The sequence below is a fragment of the Budorcas taxicolor genome, chromosome 20, assembly GCF_023091745.1.
Source record: "Budorcas taxicolor isolate Tak-1 chromosome 20, Takin1.1, whole genome shotgun sequence".
NCBI lineage: Eukaryota > Metazoa > Chordata > Mammalia > Artiodactyla > Bovidae > Budorcas > Budorcas taxicolor.
The window spans coordinates 28,557,149-28,581,460 of record NC_068929.1 but is presented as its reverse complement, the minus strand read 5'-3'; the positions used below and the strand labels follow the sequence as shown (position 1 = coordinate 28,581,460).

At 37.3% G+C, this 24,312-nt stretch overlaps 1 protein-coding gene across 1 annotated transcript in view; it reads right to left on the bottom strand.

The window, feature by feature from the left end:
* ARL15 (ADP ribosylation factor like GTPase 15) overlaps positions 1–24,312 on the bottom strand; it is a 461,663-nt gene that overhangs the window by 204,187 nt on the left and 233,164 nt on the right. Inside the window, exon 4 of the mRNA XM_052659240.1 lies at positions 18,652–18,860. Within this exon, the coding sequence (XP_052515200.1) occupies positions 18,652–18,860 (209 nt within the window). The remainder of the gene's footprint in view (positions 1–18,651; positions 18,861–24,312) is intronic.

Below are 24,312 nucleotides of genomic sequence, written 5' to 3'. Positions count from 1 at the left end.
CTGAAAACTCAACATTCAAAAAACTAAGATGCTGGCACCCAGTCCCATCACTTTACGGCAAATGGAAGCGGAAAAAGTAGAACAGAGACAGAACTTCTTAGGGCTCCAGAATCACTGTGAATGGCAACTGCAGCGATGAAATTAAAAGATGCTTTTGTAAGGAGAGCTATCATAACCTAGACAGAGTATTAAAAAAGTACAGACATCAATTTGCCAACAAAGGTCTGTATAGTCAAAGCTATGATTTTTCCAGTAGTTGTGTACAGGTGTAAAAATTGGACCATAAGGAAGGTTGAGCACCAAAGAACTGATGCTTTCAAATTGCAGTGCTGGAGAAGACTCTTGAGAGTCCCTTGGACAACAAGAAGATCAAAACAAGTCAATCCTAAAGGAAATCAACCCTGAATATTCATTGGAAGGACAGATGCTGAAGCTGGAGCTCCAATATTATGACCACCTGATGTTAAGAGCTGACTTACTGGAAAAGACCCAGATGTTGGGAAAGAGGAGGGCAAGAGAAGGGGGTGACAGAGGATGAGATGGTTGGATTTCATCATCAACTTAATGGACATGAGTATGAATAAACTCAGGGAGACAGTGCAGGACAGGGAAGCCTCCTGTGCTGTAGTTCATGGGGTCGCAAAGAATTGGGACACAGCTAAGCGACTGGACAACAAATAAAACAGCAGATGAGCTGAAGTCCAAAGACTTGGGTTCAAGTCATAAACGGGATTTGAGTAATTTATTACTTCATTACCGGGACCTTCATTTATAAAATGGATAAGGAAGTAATACGATGCCAGGCTTCCCCCAGGCAGTTGAGAGAATTACTTGAGATAATGTATGTGAAACATACCTTGTGCTACACACATTATTTCAAATAATTTCGGCCTTTTCTCTGTCATCCCACAGTACTCCTTACATATTTTCCTTGGCTCTTACTGTAATATTATAATGATCTGTTGTCTAGGTGATTTGAAGATGGCATCACTAACTCATTGGATTTGAGCTTGAGCAAACTTTGGGAGATGGTGAAGGACAGGGAGGCCTGGTGTGCTGCAGTCCATCGGGTCACAGAGCCAGACACAACTGAAGTGACTTAGCATAGCACAATGTAGCTTTTAACTATATTTCTTGGGATAATCTACCAATTCCAAAGTCCTTTTGAATATGAAAGAAAAAGCAATAATTCCAGATCACTTTTGCATTCCTATAATATTTTGGCTGGCGCTATATTCCAGGAACTTGGGTGTTTTTTGATAAATCATCTATTTTCTTTCATAGCTTTCTTTTACAGCTTCTTCAACAGTAAGCTATAAAATATACCAGTTTAAGCTTGATACAGAGGAAAGACAAACATTGAAAACAAATTTAGCTTTCTTAAATAACACTGACTCTACAGGCAGGGCTCACAAGCATGTACACTTAGACACACATTTGAGTAGACATGTAGGAACAAATCTCAGAGCTCTGCCCCATTGTCAGTATGGGAATTCACCAAGACACCCCTGCAGCATTTCCAAATGGAACGCATGGACACTTCACTAGGGGTTGAACACAGGGCATAAAAATGTGCAATGACTTGCTCTGCATTTGGGTTCTCTTTTACACCCAAGCCCATTGTACAAAGGTCCAACTATGACAGGGTGTTGAAAACTGGCAGCACTGAAGAAGAACCCAGGGTCACAGAATCATTTCATAAATGTATGTAAGACTGAAGGACCAGGTGATGCTCCTCTGATTGGTATAACTCAAAGGTGAGTTAAAACCAACTTTGGAATGAACAGCTCTCAGAGATCTGAAAGCTTTCTAATACCGGGATTTTCAACTTTGCGATCTACCAACCCTGCTGTTGGCCTTTCTTGACCTGTTGTGAAGTAAATCAGGCAAACGAATGTGGGCTAACAAGTCTTTCTCACACTAGGCGGTCACCCTGCCTCTCTCTCTCTCTCTGCAGACATGGCCTTTCTCCCACTCTGTCTGGCTGCCCTCCTCAAAGCGCACAAAATGGCCACTGTAGTAACCCTGCATTACTGTCATTAGACCACAGACTAGTCAGGTGGAACTGGCTGGGCTTCCCAAAGGAGAGCTATACTTCAAAACTCTGTCCATGTCAAATGAAGGAAAAAAACCCTGCGTGTAGGGTCACCCAGATCAATGATCAAAAGAAACTGGGAATGAACTGGGGGTGGGGGGAGACAACACCCTCCTTTTTACTAAACACACAGGTCTGAGTTATGATAAGGAATACAGAGACTGGAGGCAGTTTTTTTTTCCTAGTATGTCTTGTTTTCTTGTTTTCATTACTTTATTAGGTAATTTGTTTCCATCAGGCCTTCTGGTTGGTAAATGTGGGGCTTTGGGAAAGTCCATAAGGAATCCTTAAAACTTCCCCCGAAAGAAAACACACCCCAGAAAATCTTGTTTTTAGGAAGACTCAGTTCCAAAAACAATTGAAAAGCAATAAAAGTAATGCAAAGTAATCCACCTTTAAGGTTTACAAAGATTTTATTTAAATCTGAAAGTAAGAACTGGTGCGAAGAACACTCTAAAATAATCTGAGTAACTTCTTGGGCCTTCAAAGAGAGGAAACAAGACTGTCAATCACATCCTGAGCACACGCCATGTGACACACTATAAAAAGGAGATTTCTGGGCTTCTGTGGGGCCTCCCAGAAAGCTGGAGACCTGCAGGTAGGTCCACAGCTAGTCCAAACACCTCCCTCATTTTTATGCTTTGGCAAAGTATAACATTCTACACCTACTTTTGTTATGCTTTTTGAAAGACAGAGCTACTAACTTAACAGTACCGTGAAACTGATGTATTAAAAACTAAGGCAAGAATGATCTATCTGAAACATCATCAAGAATAAGTTTTAGTGTCAAACTGTGCAAGCAAAAATCACTGAAAGATTTGATCTTTCTGGCTTCATCACAGCAAAAGAGGAAAGAACATTTTATTAGTGATTTAAAAATAGCAGTTTCTGATAAGAACTCTGTATATATGAAAGTAAGATAAATTAATTGCTTATAACTAATCTAATAAAAATTGTAAGGGTTGTATAAGATCCTCATTGCTTCACTGATTTCCTTTTAATTTCTTTTTTGTATTTATAATTTATTCTTTGAGTACCCTCAAAAGCATATAAATATATTGTGCCTAGATGGATTTTTTCCTGTGTCATCTTTGTGTATCTGCTGAGCACTGACAGGCCACTGTACCAGACAGGGCTATAAGTGTCATTTAATCCTCTTAACATCTCAGTCTGGAGGAGGCGAGGAGAAACAGTTAATACTGAGTACTCTCTATGGGCTCATTTAATCCTTACTGTTCACTATGAGATAGTTTCTAAGACTATCCCTATTTTACAGATGAGGATACAGACTTCAGTATTTGCCCAATATGACTCAACAATTAGGATTTAAATCCAGATTTTGACCTCAGAGTCTTACTGTTCACCATCTCCAAACCCCAAGTGCAACTTAAATACCCCTCAAGTTAAATATGTGCATGTCCTCAGACCCAGTAATTCCAATTTTACATCATTATATACTTGAGAAATGCTTGCAAAGATACAAAAGGAAACACGTACAAAGACAAGCCTCAACAACTTTGTCTATAATCTTAAAAATCCAAAAAGCAACCTAAAATTTTATCAATGAGAGAAAGAATGGATTAAAATCTATAGCACAGCCATGCCTTGGAACATAGACTCAATTCTGAAGAAATAAGGGCAAAGGCCTTTATGCATCTTTAATCATTTGTTTCTTTAGAAAGCTTTGCAACAAATATATGGTAAAAGTGTTTAAAATTCAGAGTAATAACCTAGAGACTAAACTATTAAAACAAATTTTCTTGAAATGATTGTAATATTTTACTGCTAGTATCCTAGAAGTACTAAGCTTAAGAAAATAACCTTCATTAATGTACAATCCATATTCATTATATTAAGCAAAATTTATCAGGTTGGTATTTCTAACCTTTTGATAGTCAAAGTTTTTAATAATGTAGCTTAGCTGAAGGCTGAGAGTTACAGATTAGAGTGGAACAGGGCTCGTGAGGAGTAAAGAGAACACTGTCTACTTTTTAGTACCTTCTTAAAAGTGTACTATGTGGTTTTATTAATCATTAAGATTATTAATTAAAATGAGATGGAATGGATTTTAAAAATATATTTATTATTTATTTGGCTGTGCCGGGTCTTAGTTGTTGCATGTGGGATCTAGTTCCCTGACCAGGGATTGAACGCAGACCCTATGCATTGGGAGCTCTGAGTCTTAGCCACTGGACAACCAGGGAAGTCAGGGATTCAATGGATTTTTAAAGATTATGTAATACTCAATGGAGATCCAAGTGAAAATGATAGACATGCATTTTCTATAGGATTTTAGCCATATAATCTTAGTTGACATAGAATGGGTCAAGGAATCTCAACTGTAATTCCTCACAAACTTATCTATGTTTGTGTTCAAAGTGAGTGGAGAAGAGTTATTTTAAAAATAATTTCAGTGAGTTCAGTTCAGTTCAGTTGCTCAGTCCTATCTGACTCTTTGCGACCCCATGAATCGCAGCACGCCAGGCCTCCCTGTCCATCACCAGCTCCCGGAGTTCACTCAAACTCATGTCCATCGAGTCGGTGATGCCACCCAGCCATCTCAACTTCTGTTGTCCCCTTCTCCTCCTGCCCCCAATCTCTCCCAGCATCAGAGTCTTTTCCAATGAGTCAACTCTTCGCATGAGGTAGCCAAAGTATTGGAGTTTCAGCTTTAGCATCAGTCCTTCCAATGAACACCCACGACTGATCTCCTTTAAAATGGACTGCCTGGATCTCCTTGCAGTCCAAGGGACTCTCAAGAGTCTTCTCCAACACCACAGTTCAAAAGCATCAATTCTTCGGCACCCAGCTTTCTTCACAGTCCAACTCTCACATCCATACATGACCACTGGAAAAACCATACCCTTGACTAAACAGACCTTTGTTGGCAAAGTAATATCTCTGCTTTTTAATATGTTACCTAGGTTGGGCAAAACTTTCCTTCAAAGGAATAAGCATCATTTAATTTCATGGCTGCAATCACCATCTGCAGTGATTTGGGATCTCCTAAAAATAAAGTCTGACACTGTTTCCACTGTTTCCCCATCTATTTCCCAAGAAGTGATGGGACCAGATGCCATGATCTTAGTTTTCTGAATTTCAGTGAAAGTATCAATAAATCCAGGAATTACAGCCCTATCTCTTGCTTAAACATCTTAAAAACATGACATTTTTAACAGCACATATCTTTCATTTCAGTTTTACTATGGCTAAGGAACCATACAACAAAATCTTGACTAACTAGAATCCAAATAAGAACAAGTAAACAAGTACTAAAGGACTGTAATATTCATATTACATTTTAACAGATTAAACTATAAAAACACAGATTATCTAGCATTTTACCCAAAAAAGCAATGTCCAGAGCCTCATATAGAGTTAGTACAGATTCGACAAAATATTCTATAGTTTGTACATTGACACTGCTAGAACTAATGTTCCAAATAATTAAAGGGCATTGCACACGGAGAATCATTACAGAAAAACCGTATTTCCCTAGAGCAAAAAACTGCTGATAAAAGTTTTGAAGACAAAAAGAGAGCTCTCTGTAAATGTAAAAAAGATAGCTATATTAATAAAAAAATTTTTGCTAGCTATAACAGGTTCAAACAATTTAGTGATTTCATGTTTTACCTTAACATCTGTGTTCTCTTTTCACCTAAAAAATGAGCTTGTCTGCATATTAATATTTAAAAAATCATTAAAAGTTATTATTAAGAAAAAATAGAAATGTGTCAAAACTTGAGATTTAAAGAAAGAACATCAAAGTCAAAATAAAAATATGGAAATTCAGTATCATTTATTATTTCCCCAAACCTGCAGAAACATGTATTTGTAGACTTAATGAATTTCTACCCATACATTAAGTCTAAATATTTAGACTTCACTTTCCAATAAGTTTGACAAGTACATTTTAAATGAAACTGTATTAGAACTAAGTAAAATGTAAATCTTTATACATAACAAGAAAGAAAGGTGTTCTGTCTTAAGAATTTATGCTTTTATGTTTTAGAAAATTGGGGCATTTGTCTGGGCATATGATCTGCCTTTGTATAACAATACCAGTAACAGTATTAATAATACTGCTTACTGCATGTAAGTCATGTATGGATGTGAGAGTTGGACTATAAAGAAAACTGAGCGCCAAAGAATTGATGCTTTTAAACTGTGGTGTTACAGAAGACTCTTGAGAATCCCTTGGACTGCAAGGAGATCCAACTAGTCCATCCTAAAGGAAATCGGTCCTGAATAGTCACTGGAAGGACTGATGCTGAAGCTGAAACTCCAATACTTTGGCCACCTGATGGGAAGAACTGACTCAGTGGAAAAGACCTTGATGCTGGGAGAGATTGAAGGTGAGAGGAGAAGGAGACGATAAAGGATGAGATGGTTGGATGGCATCACCGACTCGATGGACATGAGTTTGAGTAAACTCTGGAAGTTGGTGATGGACAGGGAGGCCTGGCGTGCTGCAGTCCATGGGGTCACAAAGAGTCGGGAAAGACCGAGCAACTGAACTGAATTGAACTTACTGCGTGTAGACTATATCTCTAATTCATGATCGTTTTGGGGTTATTTTTTCAAGATCCCTCTAATTATTTAATCTTCTCCTCAATGTAATGAGCTAAATCATGATGAGAGAGTATCTTTCTTTTATAGCACAGTTAAGAACTGAATTCTTCGACCAGCTGTTCTCTAAGGATTCCCCTGCCAAACTCTTATTTTCATTTCATTATTTCTTTGTTCTCCTTGTCTAAACTATAAAAGTTACCCAGATTTTCCACTCTGGCCTCTTTCACTAAAGACTTGTTTTGGCTTGACAAATTATTAGTCATAACTACAGTCTAAAAATAAATAATATATTACAAATTCTCCATGTTAAAATCATATCATTCTATGCAACATCCAAATTATTTCACAGTTCATATATAGAAGCTTCTTCCCATCAGGCACAACTGATTTCATTTATCACTTATGAAAATAATTCCAGTTATTTTATGGAGGTATTTACTGTCTAAACATTCTTTACAGAGCATTATTTTCAAGCTCCATAACCTTCTTTCAGGTGTAGAATGAATTAAACTCAGTCAATCTATACACACTGAGTTCAGACTCTTGAACATGTCTAATTATAAATACAACAAAATGAATTTCTACTTGACTCTCTTCTTTTACATCCTAGGAGTAGAAAACTTGTATTTTTTTTTAATTTTTGGTCAAATATTTATATGAAATTTGGATTTCAGAACTTCTGGTAAAGAAATTAAAGAACTTAATAGACCCAGTCAGGAGGGATCTATGTGGTGCCTGCAAAACCAGATGCTATTTTTCTTCATTAGCCTCTTTTTAGAATACAATTCTTGTTTGTGTTGAAAGTCTGAATGTTACCTGCATTTGAACCCCTAGATACTTCTTTTGTTAAGAAATGAATACTCAAAGTAGGTATGTGAATATTTAAATAAGAGAGTTGTGGCTGAATATGGAATTCTACATAAAGAGATATTACTAAAGAAAGAAAAAGAATGAGTCTAGACACCAGTGAACAAAAGGGAGAAGATGTTCTATAGACAAATTACTCAGGTGTAGATGAGTTCATTTCTACCAGAGCCCAGGGGCATTGGAAGAGTGGCCACTTCTAAGCACTATTCAGCCTATTGTCTGTACCACTGCTCACGTCTAGTTCACTGTTTTCATCAAAGGCACATGCGGTTCATAGGTAAAGAAAAAATGTGAAGTAGCAAGGAGAAAATGCCTGTTTCTGAGCGGCAGAGTAGTCTTTTCATCTCAAAAGATGAAAGCAGGTATCTTTCATTATGTGTTTTTGTTCTTACAGGAGGAAGGCCCGAAATATGTGCTTTTCATATCTATGCTAACACAACAGAGCTTTTCAAAGTCACTGCCAGAAATGGCCTCATTTTTTTTTACCTGCTTTTCCATGTTTTAAGTTAAGGATGTCTGACTCATTATAAACCTTGCTGGTTCCCTAGACTTTCTGTAGTCTGGCTTCACTGTGATTACTGGTCAAAACCTTTAATTACAGTATATAGTTTGTGCAGCTGCCTGGAAATTGGTCTCAGGGTCAGTGGCTCTTCCCGTTCCCCTCTTTCCATTCTTTTGAAGCAATACCGCTGAACTGGAGGCATTGTTCCAGCTTTTGGCTGCGCTCTGTCTGCTGCACACTATGAATAGCTTTGCAATCACTCTAGCAATTGGTTCTTCAACTGCCTTTAGGTTGTCAATTGTAATTCATTGGCTCCAGGCACCTTTTCTCTTTTCATTCTCCTGAGGTCTTTTCTTATTTAATTTGCAATAATATTAGGGAATGTCTTCTTCAGACATGTCACTAATGTCTTTCTGATTATGAGGCTGGGTGTACATGTGACTCTCATATATCTGCCTATTAAAATGTTCCACTACTTCCCTTATCTCTGATATGGGATGACAATCTTTTCAGTTTCTTATAAGGAATTTTCTTAATTTTGAAGTCTTTCTAAAGAACGACCTAAGGAAACACCATAAAATACTCTTATTGGAGTTAATTTATGTAATTAGCTGTTATTCTTATGACTTTCTAAAAGTGTAATTTTTCATTTTTGTAATAAGAATTAAGTTCTCATATTTTATTTTTTAAGTACATACACATTATAAATTTGAGCTATTATACCAGGGAGAAATAGTTAAGAAATAAAAGGTTTTAACTATTTAAAAGGTTGTTTTACAACCCATCAGACCTATCCTTAGACATATAAGAAAATATTCAAACTATTCAAAGTGAATTCTGATGCTTCTGCATTATAGGAAATATTTTTCTTTCGAGAATAAACATATATCTTGATCTACTTAGCAAACAAACAAACAAAAGACCTTCAGTGTATTAAGTCTCAAATCTTTAGTTCTGGATAAGACCCAGCAGATTAACTCCTCTCATTAGCTGCAGCCATCCCAGAGTAACCAAAGGTATTTTTAAGCAGACACTATGTAATAATAATAATGATAATAATTATCATAATGATAATAACCAACGCTTATTGTGCTTTTTATCTTCAAAGCATCTTACTGACATTAACTATGTGTCTATTTTCAAATAAATTTAATTCAACAAATGCTTTATTAACTTTGTAAGCTTTGGAATGTGTAGTAGTTGAGTTTCTTTGTAAACGAAATAAATAAATAAAGCTAAGAACCAGAAAGATGACTGGAAACTTTTGCCTCAGAATAATTTGTTGCCTTTACTGAATGAGGGTTTACTAAACACTTATTTTTACAAGCTACAAAATTGAAATACGGATATAAAGGGTGAAATTCACCAGTACAACCAACCAAATAATATTGCTTCAAATAACAAAGAAGTAAAATAATACTGTTAGGATAAAATCTAACTCTAACTATATTGGTTATGATTCATTATTATAAAATATTTAAATATGTATAGGAAGAAAAACTGTTACATGTAAGATTTTAAGAAATCCTTCTAAAGTTTCACAAATATAATAAATACTTTTATTAATTTACAAAGCTAAATTTCTTTTTATTAAATTTAATTCATTGCTTTAAAATCATCTCAGTTATGTTCCCATAGAACTTTACCATGTACCAGTCTCCACATAAGAAATATAAGCAGTAAAAATAATCTGTGGTGCTAGGAAGTGAAATAAGCTCTATACAGTTAAAAGACAGGCAAAAATTAAAAACATATTAAAATAATATTATTCAGGCAAGATGTCCTCACTTTTTATGAGAAACTTGGGAGGAAAAACAACCTGTTGTAAGCAAGGTACTCAGTGAAGTAAATAAAGTGAAGTAGATAAAAGGACATGAAAAACAAACTTTTGTGAATATGGCAGTTAATAGATTGATGCTTTTGAAAAGTATTAACATGATCAGTGTGGTAAGGTTTCACAGAAGATCGGGTTCATGAGCAATATTCAAAGGTCAGGGTTTAGTGCAGAGGAAAAGGAAAATCTCTATATTCAAGGATGGAAACAGATGAGTCATACTGAGTAAAAGGAGAATAGGGGAATCTAGACAAAGCTGACGGCATTGAGCCAACAGGGAAGCTGATCCAGAAAGACTCAGAGGTAGTACTCATTCAAACAACACAGACCGAACACAGAGACATAAACCAGAAATCCTGTCCTGCAAGGAGCCTGCGAACTTGAAGGGTATACACAAAAGTTAACAGGCAATTAATTCTGATTTTTATGATTAGGATAAGCCCAGGATGCCTTGAGAAGTCACAAGGAGGACATCTGTCTCAGCCACTGGTATGCAGCAGCAGTTCTTGTGACACATACTCTTTAGGTGATTTTCCTAGGGCAACAGGAATAGTAAGTGGTGGTTTGAAATGAGAGAGAGAAAAAAAGAGAATACAATTCCCAAGCACATTAACGTATTAAATCTGTGGTGTTTCATTTGATTCTACAAGGAATTAGAAGGAGACCCTGGCTTTTAAGACAGGCACCGTGAAAAACAGATAGGAAGTCTGCTCTTTTCTGGTCTGTGTTGAGGAATAGGGAGGCAGGGAGGAGCTGTGGGGATGGAAACAACCAGGAAACTGGAGAGTACTACAGAGGCGGAGGTGAGAGAGCTGGGCACAGAAACGTCTGGAGGGGAAAGTTAGAATTGAGTTCCGAAACTTGCCAGCTTTACATAAAATGAAGATATACAGGTGACTGAATAAAGGAAGAAAGTGGAAAGAAAGGTTTTATAAATGAACATAACAAATTCTTTTTGAACATATACTGCTACATTTTCAAATGTATTACTTTGTTATCCCACCTAAGTAATTTTGATAACTGTTGTTATATAATGTTCTTATGTAACATATTTCTTAATGGGAATTTCTTTTGTTTTCAGCAGGCGGGGAATATTTTCAAATTTACCCTATGGGTGCAAGAAATACAGATCCACAGAGTTCCCTAGAATGGTGAGATTAATGCGGCTAGATTTAGAATCAATGAAATAAAAAATAAAAATTAATTTTTCTTGGGAAATGCATATAAAAAGCACATGAAAGTAGATTAAATAAAATATTCTGGCTATTTCAACAGTTTTCAAGAGTTGCTCTATAATAATGACACTTGTGTAACAAACTATTAAAATGAATGTGATTCTATTAAAATGAATGTGATTCAGCTGCTCTTGCAAGTTAGTAAACATTTTCAAGGGATCACCAAGGCATTCAGCGGAAAACTGACTTCCAAACTCTCTCCTTTCCCCAAGATTAAACTATAACAGAATGGAGTACATCTGTAAGAGATGGACAAAAAAATAAATGTATCTCATATCATTTTAGGATAAATATATGTCCCATAAGGGAGTTTTCAAACTGCTCACACAATAAGTATGTACACTGTTCTATGTGAAATCAAATCAGTATTCTAAAATGCTGCCAAGAGGCAGGTCAAGATACTTGGAAGACTCTTAAGATTTAAAGTATATGACACTTTACAATGATTATACCACAAACACATAGAGACACACATGTTTCTCTCCATATACAGAAAGTAATACTAAATTAAGCTAGGATTTTATGTGATTTAAACACTGCTTTGCACTTCTAATAAAAGATCTGTCATGTAAAATCAGAGATGATATTCATTACTTCATAGAACTACCAAAAAAGAACTGCTCTCCTGTCAAACAGTATAAATATAAAAATTTTAAACTAGCAGATTATTTACAAACAGTGTCCCAAAACTTTAATCTTTCTAAACTCTCTCTGACCCTTTGTAAGAAGAGGGAAATGTACAAAATGTAGAAATAATTATCTATATAAAAGAAGTAATTATAATTAAATGTAATAGTTAAGTAACATAAAACATATACTAGTACTCTCTTCCAGAAAAAGTCTAGACTACAAGTGAGAACTTAATAAACTATTCATGACATGGTAAATACTGAAAGTACTATTCAAAAAAGATGAATATTGATAATCAAAACATGGTCTAGGGGAATTCCCTGATGGTCCAGTAGTTAAGCATCTGCTTTGCAATACAAGGACTTGAGTTCAATCCCTGGTAGGGGAACTAAGATCCCACATCCTATTAGTTAACTAAGCCCAGTCACTACAACTAGAGTGAAAGACACCACATGATACAACGAAGATCCTGCATACTGCATTAATATACAACAGGGCCAAAAAAAAAAAAAAAAAGGGCATAAAAAAGTAATGGTTATAGCATTACAGTTCAGCTCAGTTCAGTTGCTCAGTCGTGTCAGACTATTTGCAACCCCATGGACTGCAGCACACCAGGCCTCCTTGTTCATCACCAACTCCTGGAGCTTGCTCAAACTCATGTCCATTGAGTTGGTAATGCCATCCAACCATCTTTTCCTCCGTCATCCCCTTCTTCTCCCACCTTCAATCTTTCCCAGCATCAGGGTCTTTTCCAGTGAGTCAATTTTTTGCATAACGTGGCCAAAGTATTGGAGTTTCAGCTTCAGCATCAGTCCTTCCAATGAATATTCAGGACTGATTTCCTTTAGGATTGACTGGTTTGATCTCCTTGCTGTCCAAGGGACTCTCAAGAGTTCTCCAGCACCACAGTTCAAAAGCATCAATTCTTCGGTGCTCAGCTTTCTTTATAGTCCAACTCTTACATCCATACATGATTACTGGAAAAACCATAGCCTTGACTAGATGGACCTTTGTTGGCAAAGTAGTATCTCTGCTTTTTAATATGCTGACTGGGTTGGTCACAGCTTTTCTTCCAAAGAGCAAGCATCTTTTAATTTCATCACTGCAGTCACTATCTGCAGTGATTTGGGAGCCCCCCCCCCCAAAAAAAATAGTCTCTCACTGTTTCCATTGCTATGAAGTGATGGGATCAGATGCCATGGTGTTAGTTTTCTGAACGTTGAGTTTTAAGCCAACTTTTTCACTCTCCTCTTTCACTTTCATCAAGACGCTCTTTAGTATTTCTTTACTTTCTGTCATAAGGGTTGTGTCATCTGCATATATGAAGTTATTGATATTTCTCTTGGCAATCTTGATTCCAGCTTGTGCTTCATCCAGTCCAGCATTTCATATGATGTACTCTGCATATAAGTTAAATAAGCACAGTGACAATATACAGCTTCAACATACTTCTTTCCTGATTTGGAACCACTCTGTTATTCCATGTCCAGCTCTAACTGTTGCTTCTTGACCTCCATACAGACTTCTCAAGAGGTAGGTCAGGTGGTCTTGTATTCCCATCTCTTGAAAAATTTTCCACAGTTTGTTGTGATCCACACAGTCAAAGGCTTTGGAGTAGTCAATAAAGCAGAAATAGATGTTTTTCAGGAACTCTCTTTGCTTTTTCAATGATCCAGCAAATGTTGGCAAATTGATTTCCGGTTCCTCTGCCTTTCCAAAATCCAACTTGAACATCTGGAAATTCATGGTTCACGTACTGTTCAAGCCTAGCTTGGAGAATTTTGAGCATTACTTTGCTAGTGTGTGAGATGTATGCAGTTTTGCAGTAGTTTGAATATTGTTTGGCACAGCCTTTCTTTGGGATTGGAATGAAAACAGACATACCTGCAAATACTCTTCTATTCTTCTTAAACAGAACATCACATTCTATGTACATCGTGCATGCGGGCACGGTCAGTTGTGTCTGACTCTGTGACCCCATGGACTGTAGACCCCCCAGGCTCCTCAGTCCATGGCATTCTCCAGGCAAGAATACTGGAGTGGGTTGCCATTTCCTCCCCGAGGAGATCTTCCAAACCCAGAGAATGAATCTGCATCTCCTGAGTCTCCTGCGTTACAGGCAGATGCTTTACCACTGAGCCATGGGGGAAGCATGTACATCACAATAATGCACTGAATTACAATTGAACAAAAATTGAGAAATGCCTAACCATAAATTTCAACTTTACTGCTGATATTTTAATTTAGAAGTTGTACATTCCTATGCTACAATTAATGAGCCATGGAACCAACAGTGATCTAACCTTATAATTCTACTTGAAATTTCTATGTTTCACACTTTCATATCCTTTTTAAAATTTTTAAAAACTGAAGTACAGTTGATTTTGGGGCTTTCCTCATAGCTCCATTGGTAAAGAATCCAACTGCAATGCAGGAGACCCCAGTTCGATTCTTGGGTAGGGAAGATCCACTGGAGAAGGAATAGGCTACCCACTCCAGTATTCTTGGGCTTCTCTGGTGGCTCAGCTGGTAAAGAATCCGCCTGTCATGTGGGAGACCTGGGTTCAATCCCTGGGTTGGGAAGACCCCTGGAGAAGCAAAAGGCTACCCATTCCAGTATTCTGGCCTGGAGAATTCCATGGACTATACAGTCCAGAGGTTGCAAAGAGTGGGACATGACTGAGTGACTTTCACTTCACTTCACAGTTCATTTACAATGTTGTGTTAGTTTTCATATTTTTTAATATTTTCTTTAATATAAAATATTTGAGTTAATTCAGTATTTTTGATGTATTATTCCTGAAAAAGTTAAGCACTTTTGGATTAAGGATATGAAAGAATATCAGATCAGATTAGATTGTAGAAAAGATACACCATGTCTTTCATGTTGACAAAATGTGCCATTTTTAAGACACTATAATGCCCAATAAAATGAAAACAGGATTTTAAAAAGCTGGGAGGTAAAAGAATCAACTGTGTAGAAAGAAAATAGGATTACTTTTATTGGCTACTCTATCAACTTAACTTCTCATAAAATCCTCCTGATCTATTAAATAACTTCAGAACTGAAGTATGCTCTCCTATGGGAGTTGTAAAACAAATTAGATACAATTACAATTCAATACAAATGAAAAAATCAACCTATTTACCCTTAAGATGATTCTTGTTTTAGAAAGCTTTATCATTTAAGGTAGATGAGAATTTTCCCTAATGAATCAAATGGGCCACTTGACATAACTATAGAGTTTTATATTATGTTTTCTACAGAGAGAAATAGTTGATATGAGTAAATTCTGGAAAACTGTGGTAACTACACCTCCCTAAAGTGAATACAACAAACATCTGTTGCAAGAACTGCTTGGCTTTCAGACAGTATGTAAAGGGTGTCCTTTTTCCCAGTGTTTTGCTATTACCCAAAAAAAAAGCTTATTTATTTAAAAAAATTTTTCTCTACTGTCCAGTCTCAAGGCATAAAATCTTAAAATTCTGGTAAGTTAAACACAGATCATTACCAAGTAGATATATTACAGAAAGGAAAACTATGCGATGCACAAGACTCCACTTGCTTTCTAAAAAAGCAACAAAATAATGGGGCATGTTGCTCTTTATCTGTAGGTTACACCATAATTTTAACCATTGTTCCTATCTTAGTTCTCAACACAAACCTAGCAAAACTTTCATTGCAGAGGGAGGAACTAAATATATAACTTCCTGAGGATTTTCACCCTCTGTAGGAATCCTAGTGATAATTCAGTTTTCTCCTATGGTTTTCACCAGCTCCTACCAGTTTCTAAGCTCAAGAGTGAACTGATATTCTTCTTAAATGATAAATTAATTCTTACAGTTTTACCTAAGTGATAGGGTAAATAACTGCAAGTTTTTTGCAAATACATTAAGCACACAATGCAATAATTTCAATGAGAGTAGGGAAAGAATTGATGAGCCTCTATGCCTCATTTTTTGTAACTGCATCAGAGTACTGATCTGTGCTTCTTGGTAAACTGAATGCATTTTCCCTGATCCTGAAAGGACAGAATTTTACCTAAAATACACAGGTATTTTGCAGAGTAAAACATCATCTTTTTAGCATCTGGCAATTAGTGCACACAAATTAGCAGGTAGAAATGAGTAGAAATGTTTATACGCAACAAAGCAAGGGACACGTAATACCTTTAGGCTCAGGAAAGGAAGTAATAAACAGATGACCACTTCTCAACCCATTTCTAATAACATGTAACTCTGTTTACTTCTTAATCTTCTCTGTCCTCTTCTATTTATGCCTACTCCCAACAATTTTGAGGTTACTGTTTATAAAACTTTTAAGATTTATTTTCATAATTCCATTTTTATGCTAACCAAAAGGTATTAATTCCTAAAACATTCCTAGGAGTATTTCAGGAAAGCATCATAATACTACATGGAGGAACCTCTGTCTTACAAGCAATGGGGAAAATAGGAAGCTTCCATTTTTTTCTCTCTCAAATTCAAAGTAGGTTTGAGCACTTCACTGTGTCTCAAGTTCAAGATCTGCAATGGAATTTGTCCATGAATTCAATTAGGGCAGTCTACAACATAAACATGCACCCGGTGCAGTATGTGTGTATGTAATCACAGGGAAATGCTTAGAGCAGTCTTCAAAACGGCATTTGCAAATCCCATCACAAGTGGAAATTTTGTAGAAAATTCATTTTAAATGGATATGAATAAAAAGGAAAGTCAAAGACACATATGCTCCAGTATATACAAGCTTAGAATAATTTTCAAAGTATATCTATGATTACCCTACATTCATAACCTCTTCTATCTGAAAAAATGAATTGTCAGGCGAGTGTATTCTCGGTTCTGTCTCATCTCAACAAAAATTTGAAGTGACAGACGTTAGATAGCTGTCCTCTTCCTAGAAGAGGCAGCCAGCCAACAATCACATGGTATACTCTTAAGCAATTAATTGTTACAAGCTTCCTTTATTCAGTGTAGCAGTCTTTAATTCCTAAGGAGGATTACTATGAGTCATATGTTAGGTTTATGGAACACATTAGCTTCATTTTTTTGATGTCTATGGAAACATATAAACAGCTTCTAATTTAAAAGCAAAATAGGGGACTTCCCTGGTGGTCCGGTGGCTGGGGCTCCATGCTCCCAACGCAGGGGGCCAGGGGTTCGACCCCTGGTCAGGGAAGTAGATACCACATGCTGCAACTAAGACCCAACACAGTTAAATAAATAAATAAAAACAAATATTTTTTTCAAAAAAACCAAAATAAAATCTTTTCAGCTATAGCACATGTCTTTAAAGTGATTTGAAGTGTTACATAGTATCTATTTCATATCATAACCTATATTTATTCATGTATAAATACATCTATGTATTACTACACATAATGTGTTATTAAACAGGTATTAGTAACACACAAGATGTTATATTGTCTATGTATATTCTGTAATATATTCATATTTTCCACAGTAAATCTAAGGATATCAGTGCCTTTTCAGCAAATCACCTTATAATCATAAACTAATCTAACATTTATAACTAACCATCATTATACTATTACATCTGTTTTACAGACAGAAAAACTGGTGTTAAGAGGTTAAAAAATGTACCTGAGGTCTTAACAAGCAATCAGGAAGGCACCACAATTACAATGCTGAAGATCTGTACATCGCTGATTGTTTGAATAGATTTGTATTTTTTTTAATCTTAATCATTTAATATTATCTGTATGGTATTTCACAATATCTAAAAAAGGTTAGCACCACTTAATGCTGAATAAGGCAACTAAAGATACATATAAGCTCTGTTTAATAAGAAATCCTTGCCTTCTTTACTGTTTTCCTAAAATAAATGAAAATACTCTGTATATCGTACCTCCTACACTTAGTACACTTCAAAGTGAATTAGGAAATTAATCCCACTCACTTCTCATTAAAAAAGAATCACATTATTCCCATTTCACAGGTAAGAAAGCAGGCACAAGGACAAAGCTATCTGCCAACAGGTCTCACTCAAAGTGGGAGGGAATCTGGAATTAGAACACGTTATATGCTTGGCTCCTCATCTGTTTTTCAGACTAAAGGGCAGTGTGGCTTCTATTATTCTAAAGTCAATAGAAGAAAAGCACAGAACTTTTCAAGTAGGGGGAGGTGGTGGTGATAGAACATCCTTGAGAGTTACAGGTGAAAAGGAGTACATCAAAAGTTTAGATTTCACTGTACTGAAGGTTAAACTTCACTATCATTTAAGTTTTGAAAGCTATTCATGTATCTTATTACTTTAGTACCATGAGTCAGAAACTCTGCTGAGACCGTGGTTATCTGCCCACAATTAGTCTCATGCTTTTATAGGAGAGATACAAGCTAAGAAATGAAATGAAATATGGAAGATAAAGAATGGGTCCATATTAAAAGGTATTCGGTGGCATGGAACTTGCAAGATAAGACATCAATTTTCAGCCTCGCTGATTACAGAATAGTACCCACTGCTTCTAGTGAATAGAGGGCATTACAGGGGACAACAACATGACATCTGAGGGCAAATGATGCCTGGTAACACACATGATGCCTTCCTTAAAAAGAAGAATGAACTAAGTAAGCTGGTTGGCTAAAAAAACAAAAGTTAAATAACCAGACCTTTAGCCCTCAGAAATAGATGAGAAATATCTTCAGATAAATCCTCTAACTTTTGCTAAATGGTTAAAAAAAAAAAACCACCTATGATCTCAAAGTGGGATTAGAGGTATGAATAATAATGTCCATAAGATTAATACAGGCTTTCTTTTTCCATAACCTAAAATTTCATGTTGAGAAACAGTATAACCAGCATATCTCTAATTACAGGAATTTTTTCAGATTCCAGCATGGCAGCACAAGTGCAACAGACAGACAGACCAAGAGTTGTTACCTTCGTGAGACATACCTCTTGTACTGATCGAGCAGCTGGCTTGTCTTGATGATTGGCCAGTATTAAAAAGGGTAAAGTGCATAATTGTGGGTGCTGAAGAGCTGAGTGCAGTTCATTTCTAGCAGTCTCTAAATCATCTTCTGAAGAGGCACTGTCTAATACAAATATTACCCCTTGAGATCCTTGGTAGTAGCGGCTCCAGTATTTCCGGATATTATCAGCCCCTGTCAAAAACAAAACAAATTCTCATTTTAAAAATAGCTTTCAGCAACATGAAAAATGTTCCCAACAATAATTTCCTATTGGACACCAACATTGCTTTGAAAATTAAGTGCAGAGATCACATTTGATGACAACAAAGGCATTGGAGTCAATGGGTGGATACAGCCTTGAAGGAGAACACAAAAGTTTAATAGTCATTCTTCATGCCTTTCTTATCAAAATATGGAAGAAAGAATCAGGCTAAGTACTTCTTAAACTCAAAAGAATGTTTAAAGATTTGCTTAATAGTCCTGAATAAACTACCCTCTCTATAAACTGAGTCTGAGCCTAACTCAGAGAGCAGAATAACAAAGCTGTTCACCAAGGCTTCTCTCCATACCATTAACATCAGTAAGAGAACCACTTAGTGATCAGGGCAACCTTGTTTAATTTAAACAGAAAGCTATTAGGACAATACCTTATGTGTCAAAGTGCTAAACTCTTGATGAAGTAAAATCTTGGCCTTTGGCATATTTGCATAACTCCATTTGGCAAGAATCTACCAGTCAACGCAGAAGACACAAGAGATGTGGGTTTAGATCCCTGGGTCAGGAAGATCCCCTGGAAAAGGAAATTGCAACCCACTCCAATATTCTTGCCTGGAAAATTCCACAGACAGAGGAGCCTGGTGGGCTACAGTCCATAGAGTCCCATAGAGTCAGATATGACTGAGCATGCACGCACACTCATGGCCTCAGTGAGGTGGATATTCATAAAATGAGACAGGAAGATTCTCGTCAGCCAGGGCCAAGTCTTATTCCTTATTGTGTTTCAAACATCTAGCACAATTTACAAGTTTGATACAAGAATGAGGAAAATGAGGGAAGAAGGAAATGGAATTATATACTAATTAGGCTTCCAACTCTGAGGAAACTGGGGATAAGAGAGGTGAAGTGACTACGCTCCACTGATGTATACAGTAAATCACAAACTTGAGGTCTGCGTCTGAGTAAGTAGACAACTTGCTCAGGGAAGGCATGGGTATTTCCCACTATATCATGATGAATAATTCCTTTTCCTTGATTCATGAATAGCATCTGCAATTTGTACGTGTGTATGCATGCATGCATGCATGTGGGGAGGGGGGGTGGAGGGGTGGAGCTATATAACCAATACAAGTTATGGGTTAACAAAAATTTGATATCAAGGAATTTTACCAATTTCATACATATAATCAAGTTATGACTAGTTAAAAACTATATTTTAGTCATCTACGGAACACCTAGCTTCTATGGTGGATCTAGTGTGCTTAGAGTTAGGAATTCAGAGCAGAGACTGGGACTGGTGTGTACTGGCTGCTAAGAGTAAAATGTGTGACTCTTCTCAAACTTAGTTCAGTGAAATCATTTTGGTAGCTTGGAAATGGACAGTGCAGGAGTATTTTCCCCAAGAAAAATCAGGAAAAGCTATCTGTCAGGTCTTTTCTTCCCCGGGAGAGCCAATTTACCATGGGATAACACGGAGAAGAGGAAAGATTATAAAGGGACATATTAGGGTTCTCTGGGAGTAAAGGATGAGTCATCTGTTCAGTCTGGGCAAGTCTCTAAGAGTAATATCAATCAAACGGCTACCATTTATTAACCACTTCTACATTCCAGGCACAGAACTAAGTATTGTTGAAAAAACAGCTCAGGTAACTCTCACAACAAAATTTAACAGGGAGGTATAATTGAATTAGGCTTTGAAACTTATTTTGAGATTCTAAAATCTGGAGTATTCATTATAATACTGTATAAAAATAACCAGGTAAACATTAAGATCAAGGAAATTTGATGTTGAATAACCTTAAATATCTAGACTAGAGATCTTTTCAAGAAAATTAGAGATACCAAGGAACATTTCATGCAAAGATGGGTGCAATAAAGAACAGAAACGGTATGGACCTAACAGAAGCTGAAGACATTAAGACGAGGTGGCAAGAATACACAGAAGACTATACAAAAAAGATCTTAATGACCCAGATAACCATGATGGTGTGATCAGTCACCTAGAGCCAGACATTCTGGAGTGTGAAGTCAAGTCGGCCTTAGGAAGCATCACTACAAACAAAGCTAGTGGAGGTGATGGAATTTCAGCTGAGCTATTTCAAATCCTAAAAGATAATGCTGTACAAGCACTGACTCAATATATCAGCAAATTTAGAAAACCCGAAAGTGGCCAAAAGCCTGGAAAGGTCAGTTTTCATTCCAATCCGAAAGAAAGGCAAGCCAAAGAATGTTCAGACTACCACAACTGTACTCATGGCACAGGCTAGCAAAGTAGTGCTCGAAATTCTTCAAGCTAGGCTTCAACAGTACATGAACTGAGAACTTCCGGACATACAAGCTGGATTTCGAAAAGGCAGAGGAACCTGAGATCAAATTGCCAACATCCGATGCATCATAGGGAAGCAAGAGAATTCCAGAAAAACATCTGCTTCATGGACTATTCCAAAGCCTTTGTGTGGATCATAACAAACTATGGAAAATTCTTCAAGAGATGGGAATAGCAAACCACCTTACTGCCTTCTGAGAAATCAGTATGCAGGTCAAGAAGCAACAGTTAGAACTGGACATGGAATCAATACTGCAGGGAGAAATATCAGTAACCTCAGATATGCAGGTTACACCATCTTTATGGCAGAAAGTGAAGAGGAAATACAGAGCATTTGGTGAAAGTGAAAGAGGAGAGAGAAGATGCTGGCTTAAAACTCAACATTCAAAAAACTAAGATCATGGTATCCGGTGCCATCACTTCATGGAAAATAGATGGGGATACAATGAAAACAGTGACAGAATTTATTTTCTTGGGCTCCAAAGTCACTGCAGATGGTGACTGCAGCCATGCAATTAAAAGATGCTTGCTCCTTGGAAGAAAAGGTATGACCAACTTAGACAACCTACCAAAAAGCAGAGACATTATCAACAAGGGTCCATCTAGTCAAAGTTATGGTTTCCCCAGTAGTCATGAATGGATGTGAGAGTTGTACTAAAAAGAAAGCTGAGTGCCGAATAATTGATGCTTTTGAACTGTGGTGTTGGAAAAGACTCTTGAGAGTCCTTTGGACAGCAAGGAGATCCAACCAGTCCATCCTAAAGGAAATCAGTCCTGGGTTTTCACTAGAAGGACTGATGTTGAAGCTGAAGCGCCAATACTTTGGCCACCTGATATGAAGAACTGACTCACTGGAAAAGACCCTGATGATGGGAAAGATTGAAAGTGGGAGGAGAGGGGGATGACAGAGGATGAGATGGTTGGATGGCATCACCGACTTGATGGACAAGAGTTTGAGAAAGGTCTGGGAGTTGGTGATGAACAGGGAAGCCTGGTGTGCTGCAGTCCATGGGATTGCAGAGTTAGACAGAACGAAGAGACTGAACTGAACCTTAAATATGCAAAGACAGAGGATACAAGCAGGGTTGATGCCTATCCAACCAAGAAAACAAAACAAGGAGAGGAAATTTATGCTCAGTTCAGTTGCTCAGTCATGTCCGACTCTTTGTGACCCCATGAGTGGCAGCACACCAGGCCTCCCTGTCCATCACCAACTCCTGGAGTCCACCCAAACCCCTGTCCATCGAGTCAGTGATGCCATCCAGCCATCTCATCCTCAGTCGTCCCCGTCTCCTCCTGTCCCCAATCCTTCCCAGCATTAGGGTCTTTTCCAATGAATTAACTCTTCACATGAGGTGGCCAAAGTACTGGAGTTTCAGCTTCAACATCAGTCCTTCCAATGAACACCCAGGACTGATCTCCTTTAGAATGGACTGGTTGGATCTCCTTGCAGTCCAAGAGACTCTCAAGAGTCTTCTCCAACACCACAGTTCAAAAGCATCAATTCTTCAGTGCTCAGCTTTCTTCACTGTCCCACTCTCACATCCATACATGACCACTGGAAAAACCATAGCCTTGACCAGATGGACCTTTGTTGGCAAAGTAATGTCTCTGCTTTTTAATATGCTATCTAGGTTGGTCATAACTTTTCTTCCAAGGAGTAAGCGTCTTTTAATTTCATGGCTGCAGTCCTCATCTGCAGTGATTTTGGAACCCCCAAAAAATAAAGTCTGACACTGTTTCCACTGTTTCCCCATCTATTTCCCATGAAGTGATGGGACCAGATGCCATGATCTTCGTTTTCTGAATGTTGAGCTTTAAGCCAACTTTTTCACTCTCCTCCTTCACTTTCAATTTATGCTAGAGATTATTTAATACATAGTTAATTAGTTTCATAAGTGATGGTAGAACTAAGAAAACAACAGTGGCACTGAAATTAGCATATCTTAGGTCAAGTTCCCTACATGCAGAGCCTGAGATGTGTCTCTTACACACTTGAGTATATGCAGAGTTCTGTCAGGAGAAACTGGAGTGAAAGCAGAAAGGGACCATGCAAAGATATGGTTTCAGAAATCTAGCCTCAGCCTGATCCAGTGAGGCATTCTAGAGTGTGGACTGAACTGAGGAAGTCACCCAGTCCAAAAGGCAAGGGGGCTGGGCTGTTTTACTCCTGAATAGTCATTGGCTATGAGTCATCCCTAGGGAACAGAGAGGGTGGTGGGGCATGATCTCATAATCTCCGCAATATATTTCGTTGAGGCAATTACTGTCAGCCAAGGGCAGGCCTCTGGAGAAGGGTACAGGTGTGAGTCATTAGCAGCCAATACCCGCAGCAGCTGGGAGATGGAGGCACTGGCCCAATAAAGGAGATCTGGGTAGGATATCAACAGCATCTGCTACAGGCTACATCCAGACATTATCCATATGAGAGAGAAACATCCATAAGCTTGAAGAACAAAAGTAGAGACAGTATTACCTGGTGGTAAATGTGTAAAACAACAAAAATGCTGTGTGCACATGTATCCATACACAAGCTTTTTATAAATTTTACCAACAAAAATGATGTGTAGAGCACAATTTTAATATAATAAGAATATATGCAACATACCTTATCATAAGGTATATTCCATAGAGCTCATTACTGCTCACAGAATGCTTTCACTGATTTCACCAAACTTTTGTATCTATAGCCAACCAATAGCTGAGGTTGACCAACTACAGTTCTGAAATAACTGTTGGTTGTACGAAGTGTTTACATGTATTAATTCATTAGCCATGATAGTCTTATGAAGTAGGTGTTTTTATCACTCTCATTTTATCAATAAAATGTGTCCAATTTTATATTATGTCCAAGGCTGAGCAACTAGGAATATATTTAGGTCTAGCGTGATTGAAATAGAAGGATCATTGACTACAAAAGTGACAAAGCCCAATAAAGAACTCTACTACCACATAAGCTAAGGCAGGGTGGGGAGAGGGAACGGAACCTGTTAGAATAAAAGGTACCTCAGTGCTTATACATATTAATGCTCAGAGTGGGAACCTGTCCAAGAACATTTCCCAACCAATTAATTGAACGAATAGTATTATTAAGTGCCTATT